The sequence below is a fragment of the Acartia tonsa genome, chromosome 7 (genome assembly GCF_053477335.1).
Source record: "Acartia tonsa isolate MP-2025a chromosome 7, ASM5347733v1, whole genome shotgun sequence".
In the NCBI taxonomy this organism is placed as follows: Eukaryota; Metazoa; Arthropoda; class Copepoda; order Calanoida; family Acartiidae; genus Acartia; species Acartia tonsa.
In genome coordinates, this window is record NC_137266.1 from 5,806,170 (window position 1) to 5,820,372 (window position 14,203).

At 30.8% G+C, this 14,203-nt stretch overlaps 1 protein-coding gene across 3 annotated transcripts in view; it reads left to right on the forward strand.

The window, feature by feature from the left end:
- The window catches only part of ktub (Tub domain-containing protein ktub), a 67,234-nt gene that overhangs the window by 8,351 nt on the left and 44,680 nt on the right, over positions 1 to 14,203 (forward strand). For 2 of the 3 annotated variants that reach the window (XM_080167337.1, XM_080167336.1), the window contains exons 2-5: positions 5,877 to 5,973; positions 9,261 to 9,349; positions 10,588 to 10,651; positions 11,283 to 11,358. In XM_080167337.1, coding sequence (XP_080023463.1) covers positions 5,877 to 5,973; positions 9,261 to 9,349; positions 10,588 to 10,651; positions 11,283 to 11,358 — 326 coding nt within the window. Of the gene's footprint in view, positions 1 to 4,130; positions 4,210 to 5,876; positions 5,974 to 9,260; positions 9,350 to 10,587; positions 10,652 to 11,282; positions 11,359 to 14,203 lie in introns of those variants that run through there. The other variant, XM_080167335.1, reaches the window with a different exon arrangement.

Here is a 14,203-nt window from a genome sequence, read left to right on the forward strand (position 1 = left end):
GGGGGGTAAAAATTTTTTTAAGGGGGGGGGGTAAAATGAAAAAAATTGGGCCCCCAAATTCGTTTGGGGGTGGTAATCACCCCTTTACCCCCCCCCCTTAGACCTCTATGATTATCACATCCTTATAAAGTGTTATATAAAGTGTTATATGTGCAAGTACACTATTCCCATTAACGATAAACAAAATTACCCATCGTTGATAATAATATGTGGCTGAAAAGTTTAAACACTGCTAGTTTGACCAACAAATCAAGCCTTAATAAATATATCCAATGTTTTAAACCAGTGAATGAGAGAACGTGATTATTAAACTTTGGATACCTTAAAAATTAATCATCCAAGGATATTTCCCTCCGAAATGACCGTTGTTCTTTTTTATAAAGTATGTGATTTTGCTAATTTAATAATGTGATACAGATGCGGCAATGAATTCACACCATTAATTAGTTATTTGGCTGAAAATTAATAATTTTTTTGTAGAATTATAGAATAAGTGTTTAAAAGATATTTTTTGTACATTAGTGGCTGCTTTCTTAGTTCCCGGGGTCTTCGATTGTGCCTGAGGGGCGTTGAGGGTAACAACCCCAATCCCATTTAAATTATATTGATACAAAATTAGCTATTTTTATCTATATATCGCTCTTCTTTTTTCACTTTATTTGTTTTTTCCTATTATTTAAAGCGAAACTTTTCTATAACTAATTTGGCATGTGAGAATAGGCATTTAGATTTCAAACTTTGCATGGTGATTCCTGTAGTGAATTTAGAAAGCGAAGCAACGTGTTAAACATGTTGATTTTTAACTTTTTTTACTAGCAAATTTTATGTCATATAATTATCAAATATATCTGATTATTTAAATACTGATTCCTAGAACAATCTTGTAAACGTGGCATTTAGATAATTAAGTCTTATAAATGTAAGTATGTCCTTAAAAGATTTCCTGTTTTTATACAGTTTTTAACAAATTTACTTACAATTTTGTTACAACTTTTATACAATTCTATTCTTATTATTCAGTTCTAACATATTCTGTTCGTTTGTCCTGCCGTTTCAGAGCTTCACTTTTATGGATGTTGTCATCCTTTTTTACCTATTTGATTAACCTTTTCTTCTTTATAATTCCTTAATCCTTATTATACTTATACTTATGAAACATGTAAAAAAATATAGGAACAGGAAGATGTAAATAGCAATTTTAATGTATCACATGTAATTTTTAATTAAATTATAGGACGATGGACAAAATTAACCCTTCTGTAATTACATTTAGTGGTTGAAACGTTTGGATGCGTAATGAACCAACCAATCAAAATTCAAAAAAAGTACCTAGAATTGTTTAGCCAAGATTTTTACAATGTATACTGCTCTATATGCACTTCAAAACAAACTATTTTTTTTGTCTTTTATGCATATACTAGCGGCTACGCCCCTAGAGGCCTCTAGGGGCACTTCAATTTCTTTTTTTAGATTTTAAAAGAAAAAGTAAAAAAAAAATTTTGGGGGGGGCGAAACAATTTTTTTTTTTTGGAGGGGGGGGGGTGCCCCCTCTCCTTTTTAATTTTAGTTTTAAAAATTTAAAATAAATTCTTTTTGGGGGGGGGGGGGATTTTTCATTTTTTGGGGGGGTTGGTGGTGTCCCACCCCCCAAGAAAATAGTTATAAACCTTCCCGGGACCTATGAGAAGCTACCCTGTTAAGGAGAACCCGATCGGTTCAGTGGTTAGCGAGATCCTTCGGTACAGACACACAGACAGACAAACAGACAGATACACAGACAGACAGACAAACATCCTGTTACTTTAGTATAAGGATGACATGAATCATGTTCATTATTGTATGTCGTCAATCTCTAATTTTATCTTACTTTTTATGGTTTCATTAAGTTAAGTATCTTTGAATTATTTCCATATTTATCTCTTAACCTCCTGCTTTAATTGGTGAGCTAATTATAATCTTAACAAATAAAAATTACAGGATGTTTATGTGTAGCAAAGGATCTCACTAACTGCTCAACCAATATGGTTCTTCTTCTTAGTATTTTTAATATTTCTTTTCTTTCCTTTTTTATTGTTTCACACTTTTACTTTCTTTCTTTTTATTTTTTTACATTGTTCATGGTGGTAGTAGAAATATACTAAAAATCATATTTTATTCAAATTTCGTTTTTTTAAACTTAGTACTTAAATTTGATTTGTTGGTTTAAACTAGCAAAGTAAATACTCTAAATCTACAGAAGTGGTAATTATATTTATCATCATTGGTGCTATGCATCGTCTTAACCTTCAATATCAATATGATCCCTAAGATTATTATTACTTTAATTTTATTTTAATTTATTATTACTTTTTATTCACATTTCTTCTATTTTCTCTTCTTACTTTTTCTCACTCTCTCTCTTTTTCTTTGTATTTGCTAATGCACATTCATTGGAGCTCAAATATGCAATGCGCGCTTCATTTTTAATTAACTTTCAGCTACTCTACAACTTCATGGATTTGGACACAATATCTGCGTATTTTTGTAGAAAATTAAAAAAAAGGTTGTGTGTTTGCTTAGGCGGGGTTATCAAATTGTACATCATCATTAACCCTTATCGATAGAATGGGGGGTGGTTGCGTTTTAATCTCCTCCCCCCCTGGAAGATCAAGGTCCGAAAAAGGGGCCCAACTGTTTATTGTTAAGTCTAAACAGATTTTCTACAGATTTTGACTATGCGTCCAGGTAGCAGCCTTCAAAGTTATACCTTTGTGGTTCCATCTGAATTCATTCTGCATTTCTTCACTTAGGGTATTATTGTCCTTGTTACTTCTATAATTTATGCCTTTATGACTTTATCTACCATAATGGAGTTATAGTAAGATTACAATTTTCATATTCAGTGACTGTTCTATCATTCCACTGTAGCTGATTGACTATAGGAACCACCTGTAATTTTTAATAAGAACAATGAGTTGAGTTGTGATTGCTTTACAGTGAAGTCGTGATTAAAGTTATTGCATTAGGGATAAAGATTATAGTATACAATTTGTAGACCAGAGCAAACCCTTTAAGTTCTCAGCTATTTAATTTTGTAGAGTATAAAAACATAAATTTTCTATTTTTGTGCCCATGGAAGTTTAATTCTTGCTGTAAGCAGTGTTGAACAAGAACAATCTAAGAACCCTTAAATTTAATTCTTGTGTATAGTGCTTTTTAAAACTTAGGGGTATGGGTTGAACGAGTTCCAGGGATATTTTTCTAGTAATTAATTACAGAATGGTTATGTTAGTCTGATGTACTGGTAATCTAATTTTCAACTTTTTTCTTATTTTATAGTTTTACTAGATTTGATGGCATACCCTTTACAATTTTCTTCAAATTTTCTGGATAAACCTGGATTTCATGGCCTTTCAGGGAAAACTCTTAAATTGAATCAATTGCCCATTGTCCCCTCCCTTACTCCCTATTTTTTTTTCAACTAAAAAACTAGTTCAGTCAGGCCTAATGTTGATAAAGTTAAAAATACATGCAAACTAAAAAATATTACTTTAATAAAAAAGTCATCACTTAAACCTCTAAACTTTATTTATCTGTATAATTTTTTAAATGCTCTGTTCTACCTATTGTTTATTATAATGTTTATCCCTATCTACGAAGGAAGTTGTTAGATGTTTTGTTCTATGAAATTGTTGCCTGTAGATGGGTTATCACTACATAACTTTACTAAATCAAAACTACTTTACTGTAATTTTTTTATACAATTAATTTACAAAAACTTTACAAAAAATATTTTTTTTAAATTCTTATTTATTAGATAAGTGGACTATAGCACATTTATTTTAATAAAACATGCATCAAGATTGTTTTATAAAATCGTCGCCTGCATATCAATTTTTATGACATAACTTTACTAAAATATAAATAAAAGTAAACACAGTACATAATGGTAATAAACGACATTTTGAAGCGTTTATATTTGTCTATCATAAGAGAAAAACTGAATTAAATAAAAACTATTACAGTTAATCATATTTTTGTTGATTGATATCTAAGGTAAAATAATTTAAACAACTTAATCTAATTATATGTATATCTTAAAATTTTAGTAAAGTTTATTAGTGTCTTTGAATTTAATCCTTTTAGTAAAGTTTATGTGTGTTGATCCGTAGCTCAGATGATACAATGCAAACAAACAAAAAATTATACACAAATTGTCATTGAAATTAGGTGCATTTTTTAAGCAATTTATTATTTTTTTTAATCAGAAAAAAAGGATATGTATTTGAAAACTACTAGAGACAATTATTTTTATAAGTAGAGCAACAGTATAAAAAGCATTTATATTTTAGATGAAAAAATAGCCAAAACAGTAGATTTTTGCCCTACTTATGTTTTAAAATCATTGAAACGAGGTATGGTAAAATGATAAAGAAATAATAATTTCGAATTTAAAATTTCAGTGCAGCTTCTTTATAATAATCAGGACTCGGCAGTCATGCGTTAGCGGCACCTAAGCCTCAAATTTAAACCCGTTTGAATTTTGAATATTTTTAAACATATTTGGCCATATTTGGGGTTAGGTTTACACTTCTAGCTGATTTTTAAAATTGTAAAAGGTTGACTTCCCTGAGGCTTACATGCGGCTGACTTGAGGCTGCCGAGATCTGCTAATTATTAAGCAGCTGTGCTAGAATTGTTATATTAAAATAATATTTTTTATCATGCATGTCTCTTTTCTAAATTGTAATATTTAACAAATTAAAATTATTTTTTTTACTTTTTATGAAATTGTCAACAAAATTCGATTTCAAAGAAATGTTTTGTAATTGCATTGTCATATTATAAAATTCAATAGGTTTTAATTATGATGTTTAAATCTAAACATTTATTGTTTCTTTCAAACAAATTTTGTCTAGTATTATAAGGAAAACTAAAATAGTAATGCCTTTTTTTTTCTTTTAAATAGAGTTGGGTAGCCGCTCGACAGTCATCTGTAAGTTGAAGTAAAAAAGAACCAGAAGCTTTATCTATTGTATCTAATGGCTCTGTATTCAAAAGAGCTAGACGAATTGCTTAATAACATTTAGGCCTACTTAGAATAGAGAACAGAATAGGTTCATTAGTTATTGAGATCTTAATCTTCAGACAAAAAAAACTTACCACTTTATAAAGAAGGATAGGCCATAGTTTGACTTCACATGTGTTCCATACTATGGTACTATGTACAGTAAGATATATAAGTTTTCCGGAATTTTAATGTTAGAGGGAGATTTGAAATCTGCATCAAATTTTAAGGATTTTTTATAAAATTCGTTTTTTTGTATAATTCTTTATCTAAAAGCGGAAATGCATTTTAAGTTAATTAATTTTGACCAATAGGATAGGTGGATTTTAAACTACCTGCGCTCTAATTGGTTGAATGATGTACGCCATCCAATCAGAGCGCAGATTTTTAAATCCACCAATCACAGATGCCAAAATTAATTAACTTAAATTGCATTTCCGCTTTTAGATAAAGAATTATAGAAAAAACGAATTTTATAAAAAATCCTCAAAATTTGATGCAAAACTTATATATCTTAATGTAAAGTACATATCTTTTATTCCCCGAGCCATATGTTGAAATAGCGGATTTTTTTTAACATTTTGAGCAACTTTGCCTTATCTCTTAGGATTTACGAGATAGCATGAAGGTGGGGGTGGCATGTAATCTCCACCCCCCTGGAATAAAATTATTTGGAACCAACCTAGAATAGGGTTAACTTTCCGAGATAGCAGGGACGGTCATATAACCCCCTTTCCACTAGATATTTTAAGGACCCCTCCCCCCTATCCGAAAATGCGTTAAATATTTTTTTAAAATCACGCAACCTTTTCATATATTTTTTATTTAGACTAGATACAATACCCTCTGCAAATCTACGACAACAAAAGTTAGAACAGCAACGAAAATTAATTGAAGAAAAACAGAGAAAAAAGAGACAGCAACAGGTAAAACTCATTTCCAATATGACTTCTAAACCGATTATTATCCGCTGGATTAAAACCAGTTTTCCACAATACTGAAAAATTAAAGTTCGTATCACAAAGACTATTTTCTAAAAATTGTAAATTGACAAAATCATAATATTCATACCAGTTTTGTTAGCCCTGGTTAGTCGGCATCTACTGGCTACAAAACCGCAATTTATCGTTACACTATCCGCGGAAAGCTGTCTATAATACGATGCGATAAATAACTACATTATTGATATACAAATACAATTTCAGGGGATGGAAATAAATATAAACAGACTAGATGAATAATTTCTATATCTATCTATATTACAAAGTAGAACGATGTCTGTATGTTTGTTTTTAGCGAAGGATCTCGCTAACTGCTGAACCGATTGGGTTCTCCTTTACAGGGTAGCTTCTCATAGGTCCCGGGAAGGTTTATAACTATTTTCTTGGGGAGGTGAGACACCCCTATCCCCCAAAAAATGAAAAATACCCCCCCCCCTAAAAAAACAGAATTTTTAAAAAATTTTCTTTAAAATCTAAAACACGAAATATTAGTTTGATAAAACCTCTTTGGAGTAAAAGTAAAAGTTAGACTAATTGTAATAACAAATGTAAAAACAATCCGACCACAATATTGGTTAGAAAGTGTACACATTTTGATGCAAATAGGTAGATTTTTTATTTCCTAACAAACAACCTGTATCCAACAACTTGTTTCATACTAATGAGGCGGAATGGCGTAAGGTTATATTTTGGTGAAAAAAAGATGATTTTACTTCTAAGGGAAGGGGGAGGCTATTTTTCAGGATTTGTCCTATACCCAAAGACAAACTTTGATATGACCACTAGAAATATTCCCGAAAAGCAGAGCCGAAACGGTTTAGTGAATTGAGCAAGTACTTAACGCCATAAGGACAGACACATATCGTTCTTATTTGAATTTTAGATAGAGCAATTTTTTTTATATTTTCAGAGCTTAGATAAATAATTATATCATTATTAAATTCAATTAATATGAAATTTGATATCGAATTGAAAGATCAAAAAAATTAAAAATTGTTTTTTGATGAAACCATATTAATCTCTTTTTTCAAAGAGACCAAAAATATTGAAGGGTTTCTTTGTAAATCTGATTTACATTTTTTTATATATTCTGTACAACTACATAGTAGCTACTTTATATTTAGGGAATAGGCGTACTTCTCTCTATTCATGACGAACGTTTTTGCCCCTAGAGGCCTCTAGGTGCACTTGAGAAGGGAAAAGTTTAATTCGATAACCTATTTTTTTTTATTTTAGATTTCAAAAAAAGAAAAAAAAATATTTTAGGGGTAATTTTTTTTCTAAGGGTTATTCTTGGGAGGGTGGTAATTCCCTCACCCAAAATATCTTTCATATGTGAGGCTTCCCTGTAAAGGAAAGCCATGTCGGTTAAGCGAAATCATTTGGTACAAACAGGCAAACATACAGAAAAATAGACAGGCAGACATCCTGTTACTTTATTATAAGCACTAGCGGTTTCACCCCTAGCCTCTAGGGGCTTTGCCCCAAGAGATGATAAAAAAAAAGTTAAGGTGAAATTCGTAAAAAAAATAAGAAACAAGGATATCTCCTCAAAAAAAAGCGGGGAGGGATTTTTTGGTTTTTGGGGGGGTTGGGGGTGTTCCATCCCCCAAGAAAATAGCCTTAAACCACCACAGGACCAGTAGGTATATTCCCTGAGGAGTAGAATTCGATCGGTTCAGTGGTTACAGAGATCTTAAGCTTCAGACGGACGGACGGACGGATAGACGGACAGACATCAAGCTACTTTGTATTATAGATTATTGAAAATAAGATATTAAGGGATAAGATAATGTATGATAACTTGAAGTATATTTGAAAGTCTAGTGTTTTCTCTTTCCCTAACATAAAAATACCTTTACCACTTAACCCTTGTAGATTTATTGTTGACTCTTATACTCTTCATTTTTTACAATTAATATATTGATGATTCTTTTCTTTTTAAGGACAAAAATGTCATTATTTTTTTCTCAATAGTTTTTCTCCATATCCATATAATGTTTACATTTTATCTATAGTAAATTTATTTTCTAAGGACCTTGGAATTCTAATTACTAAAAGGTATTTATTTATAGGAAGAAAGGGGCAATGAGCTGTTTATTACACTAGCCCTCAAAGTTTTATTCGAAGGCTTAACAACGTTGGGGAATTTTATTGAAATTTAATTGGTTGGTTCATTCTTGTGTATCCATTCGTTTCAGCTGCTAATTGTATTTATTTAGAACAAGACCATCCAATTATCCGACCTGAAATCTGGTACCAGCCTAGCTAAACATGTATTTATTTAGAATAAGACCATCCAATTATCCGACCTGAAATCTGGAACCAGCCTAGCTAAACATGTATTTATTTAGAACAAGACCATCCAATTATCTGACCTGAAATCTGGAACCAGACTAGCTAAACATGTATTTATTTAGAACAAGACCATCCAATTATCCGACCTGAAATCTGGAACCAGCCTAGCTAAACATGTATTTATTTAGAACAAGACCATCCAATTATCCGACCTGAAATCTGGTACCAGCCTAGCTAAACATGTATTTATTTAGAATAAGACCATCCAATTATCCGACCTGAAATCTGGAACCAGCCTAGCTAAACATGTATTTATTTAGAACAAGACCATCCAATTATCTGACCTGAAATCTGGTACCAGACTAGCTAAACATGTATTTATTTAGAACAAGACCATCCAATTATCTGACCTGAAATCTGGTACCAGCCTAGCTAAACATGTATTTATTTAGAACAAGACTATCCAATTATCCGACCTGAAATCTGGTACCAGCCTAGCTAAACATGTATTTATTTAGAACAAGACTATCCAATTATCCGACCTGAAATCTGGTACCAGCCTAGCTAAACATGTATTTATTTAGAACAAAACCATCCAATTATCTGACCTGAAATCTGGAACCATCCTAGCTAAACATGTATTTATTTAGAACAAGACTATCCAATTATCCGACCTGAAATCTGGTACCAGCCTAGCTAAACATGTATTTATTTAGAACAAAACCATCCAATTATCTGACCTGAAATCTGGAACCATCCTAGCTAAACATGTATTTATTTAGAACAAGACTATCCAATTATCCGACCTGAAATCTGGTACCAGCCTAGCTAAACTTGTATTTATTTAGAACAAGACCATCCAATTATCTGACCTGAAATCTGGTACCAGCCTAGCTAAACTTGTATTTATTTAGAACAAGACCATCCAATTATCCGACCTGAAATCTGGTACTAGCCTAGCTAAACGTCCGTCCAGCTCTTCTGGCAAGAGAGAGCTTCATGGGTAGGTTTTTTTAAAAGCGAAGCTTTTCTATAATTAGGGTCGGTCCGTCCGTCCGTCCGTCACAGAGAGTTAGCTCTTTTCGTTAATTTAAACAGGTTAGAATTGTCCTATCGATTCCAAACTTTCCTATAGTAATTAGGTACAATTTAGAAAGCGTAGCAACTCTATAAACAATACCAAAATGTCCGTGCGGCCATTTTAAACATGTCGATTTTTAACTTTTTTGACAACAAATTTTGTTTGTTAAAATTATCCGATTCTTCTGATTATTTGAAAACTGATTCCTATTACAACAAGGTACAATGTTATAAGCGAAGCATCTTTATAAACAAGTCCAAAAAATGTAAGTATGTCCTTAAACAGTATCATCTGTTTATGCAGTTTTGCAACAAATTTTCTTAAAATGTTGTTTGTACTGATGCATTAATATTCTGTTAATTCAGTTCTGACAATCTACATGTGTTAATGTTCATTTGTCCTTCCATTTCAGAGCTTCGCTTTTATGGATGTTGTCATCCTTGTTTTTACATAATTTCTTACAGCCAACATATATAAAAAGCTTCCATCACTAACAAAACTGTTAAACTTAATTTTTTACTTTAAAGGTTCAAAACAAAGCAAATATGAGATATGCTCCTGTTTTTAATTTTTTAACGTGATTATTGATTTTTCTACCTAAATAATCTAGAACAAGAATGACAACATCAATAAAAGTGAAGCTCTGAAACGGTAGGACAAACGAACACTTGTAGAGTGTCAGAACTGAAAAATCAGATTATAAATGTATAAACGTCGAAACAAAATTGTAAGTAAATTTGTTGAAAAACTGCTTAAATATACGATATTGTTTAAGGACATACTTACACTTTTATGACTTGAGTATAGAGATGCTTCGCTTATGACATTGTACTTTGTTGCCCTAGGAATCAGTTTTCAAAAAATCAGATCAATTAGATAATTGTATCACATAAAAATTTGTTGTTAAAAAACGTAAAAATCAACATATTTAAAATGGACATATTAATATTCTGGTAACGATTATAGAGTTGCTACGCTTTCTAAATCGTACCAAATCAACTGAAAGAGCTAACTGTCTGTGACGTACGGACGGACGTGCGTTCCGACCCTAATTATAGAAAAGATTCGCTTTTAACAAAAGGAGACGAGGGTAAAGATTTCTTAATTTACAATGTATGATGAATTTGGATTTTTCCAATTGACAATTTTAATGTGTCCAGGTATGATGGCCCACTTCAGTACCTAGCCCAGGGTGGTAATCCTGATAGTATGACTTCTGTTCAGGTATATAGATAGATAGATAGATAGATAGATAGATAGATAGATAGATAGATAGATAGATAGATAGATAGATAGATAGATAGATAGATAGATAGATAGATAGATAGATAGATAGATAGATAGATAGATAGATAGATAGATAGATAGATAGATAGATAGATAGATAGATAGATAGATAGATAGATAGATAGATAGATAGATAGATGAAAAAATGATGTCAAAACAGACAAATGAGAGGCAAGTATACACTGTAATTTACCTATGGTAAAATTTATAAGCCTTTTATTGGTTGTTTTATCGCATGACGTCATTTTTTGGTACCATTACGCTGTTTCGATAGATAGAACAACATCTAATTAATGGATATCTTATGTTTTTTTTTGTTATACTTTTACCTCTAGTATGGAATATTTAGCAACAGTCACATACACAAAAACATACAGACTTAATACACATTGGCCAGTTAGACAGACAGAAAAACATATAATTAATGGACATCTAATGTTTAGGTTCTGCCGACCTTTAGTATAGTTTAGAAAATTTATGAAGAGCAACAAACTTACATAGAGACTTTTATATAGTGCACATTTAGACAGACTGAAAGACATATAATTAATTGATATGTAATATTTAGGTACTGCCGACCTCTAGTATGGAAAATTTAGATACATCCACACCTGATAAACCAAAGGCACCTCCAAGAAATAAAGGTGAACATTATTTTGTTCAAATGGCTAATTGAGAAATTTTTTTGGATGCTTTAAATCTTTTTTTTCAATTGCTCAAAAATTTTATAATCTGAAAGAAGATTACGGCAAATCAAGTTCATTTTATTTTGATTGTAAAACAAAAATCTCAACTGGTGTTTTAAACTCGATAAAACAGTACACCAAAAAATGTACTAGGGTGACAAATCCCAAAAGGGAAAAATGTACTAGAGTGCCTCTCCTAAGTAAAACACTACACTGCACTGTAGGATATTTAACAAAATAATTAAATTTTAAAAATGAAAAAATCTTCCAAATTTTAAGAACAAAATCCACTAACTCTAAATCTATTTAACAATCAAATCCAATATGGCGATAAAACGGTGTAACGATTTAACATTTTACAGTCTGTTATACCAAAAGAAAAAGTATTGATACAAAAAAACAAATGTTAAAGTATTATTAGATAATAATTATTAAAACAGAATATTTATCAAAGGTCGTCTTATTTTATATTTTGTTGAGAAAATTATTTGATTTTAATCTGAGGAAATATTTTGGGAGAAAAAAAGGAAGATTTTTAATAGAATATTTATTTCTTTAAAAAACGTTCATTTAATTTGGTTCTAAAGTTCTTTTATGTCTGGTAGTAATATTTTTATTATAATAAATTACTTTCAACAATTCCCCTGAAAGTGCCTTTTCGAGCACAGAAACCTTGTGGTTGGATTTTATATCTGATCTGAGATGGATTCTAAAAAAAAAATTGCCTCACTATAATCATTTTACCCCATTAAAATCAGTGAGGCTTGCTAAAGGGAAAAGTTTTGCCTCACTAAAATTTGATCTGTTTACGAGAGAAAATGAAATCATATCGGACTTAAATATAAAACTTAAAAATTATTTTTGTAGTTTTGAATTTACCAAAACGTTTGATTTAAAACACTTAATATTAAAAAAAACTACCTATTATTCTAATAGTTAAATATTTTACTGTTTTATATTATCAAACTAGCGGTTACACCCCTAGAGGCATCTAGGGACACTTGAGGAGGGGGGAGTTGAATTAGATTACCCATTTTTTTAAATTTATATTTAGGGGGGATTTTTTCTAGTGGCGATTTCTCATAGGATGGTGGTGGTACCCTCTTCTAAAACCTTCCCGGGACCTATGAGAATAACAAGACTTGATTCCTTAAGTTTTGTATTTGATAAATATCACAGTAGAATTTATATCTTAACTTACCTTTTATATTGTAATCTGATGTAGGAATATTTTAATACAGATAAAGTTGTTAAAATCCTCGAAAACATAGATGAAGGAATCTACAAATAGGTTAAAGATTCTAAGAGGTAAAGGAAAGACAATTTAAGTAAGTCACTTTCTATATGGATATATAATATACGTGGATATTATGTCAGGGGTAAAATGTTTGTCAGTTGCTAATTTGGTACTCATTAATTGGTCAGTGCGTTCATCCAGTAGGGGACAAGAAAATATAGTAAAGGGGGTATATGGATGGATATTTTTATTTAAGCCTGCTGCGTTTTCCACTTTATTAGAGGACATGACAATCTGGTGTAACATCCAAGTAATAATATATTTATGTAAATGGACAAAGTTCTCCAAAATCAGCCGTGTTACGTCTTAAAAATGAGGGATTGTCCATATCTTTTTTGAGGGTTTTTCTTTCCCACTCCACCTGTCATTTCACTCATTTTTATGACGTCACATGGCTTATGTTTGTGACACTTTGGTTAGTTGTTTTTTTCATCAGTATTAATTACTTATATGCCTATTTTATCCTAAAACAAATATTGATTAATAAATTGGTTTCCCATTATGAAAGCGGCAAAATCTGAAATTCTATAATTTTTTATGTTTATCATAGTCTTTCTACTTGGTTTAACTTGTTAAAACTAGAGAAGTTTAAGTTTAGTTTCTAGAGCCATGTGTAGATAAAGATTACAGTATACTTTTAACCTTGATTAGTTAGTGTTTATGCTGTAATTGCGCGTTTTTAAAATGTTTTGAACCCAGCAAAAATACCATGGAGATTGGTTTAATCTTTCTTTTCCAGAGAATATTAAAACAAATATTTCTATACGTAGATTTTTTTAAAAGCGTGCCAATTGGGAGGATGGAGGAGTTTTATTTGTTTATATGTATAAATGCAGCTATTTTCAGTATTTTATCATTCAAGAAGCTGCAAGCAGCCCCTAGACGATAATATTAGACAGCTTTAGTATTGTGCAAAAACATTGCAGCACATTAGTAGTGGTTACCGAGATCTTAATCTTCAGTTAGACTGCAGGCGTACAGACATCGTTCTATTATGTAACAGTCGTTCTTCAGCTTTTAACAACTAGAAATTTAAAAACTCACAGACAAAGACAAGCAGCTTTCTTAACCCCTCAATAAAAGCCATATTATTATTTTTTAATTGTTTGTAAAATACCAGGATATTATTGGATTTCTATAATGAATTTTCAATTCTTTTTTCGGAAATGTCATTCTTTTTTATCTAAAACAAAGTAATTATTGAATAATGATTTAGAAGTAGCATTTTAATTTTATAAAATCAAATATGCCCTTGTACATTTTATATATTTTGTCCAAAAAGGATAATTATTATTACAGAAGGATTAAAAATAAAAATATAGAATTGATATATTTAAAAGCATTTCTTGGACTTTAAGGTCTGTTTCTTAGTGTAATTGTTTATGTTTTGGTATTTTTAGGACCTTACCTAAGAACCTGCTCTTAGTTTTAAGAGAGTAGAATATTTTAATCTGTAAAGTATATGTAGATATGTATATGGATATTAAGAGTAAGAGTAAGAGAGAA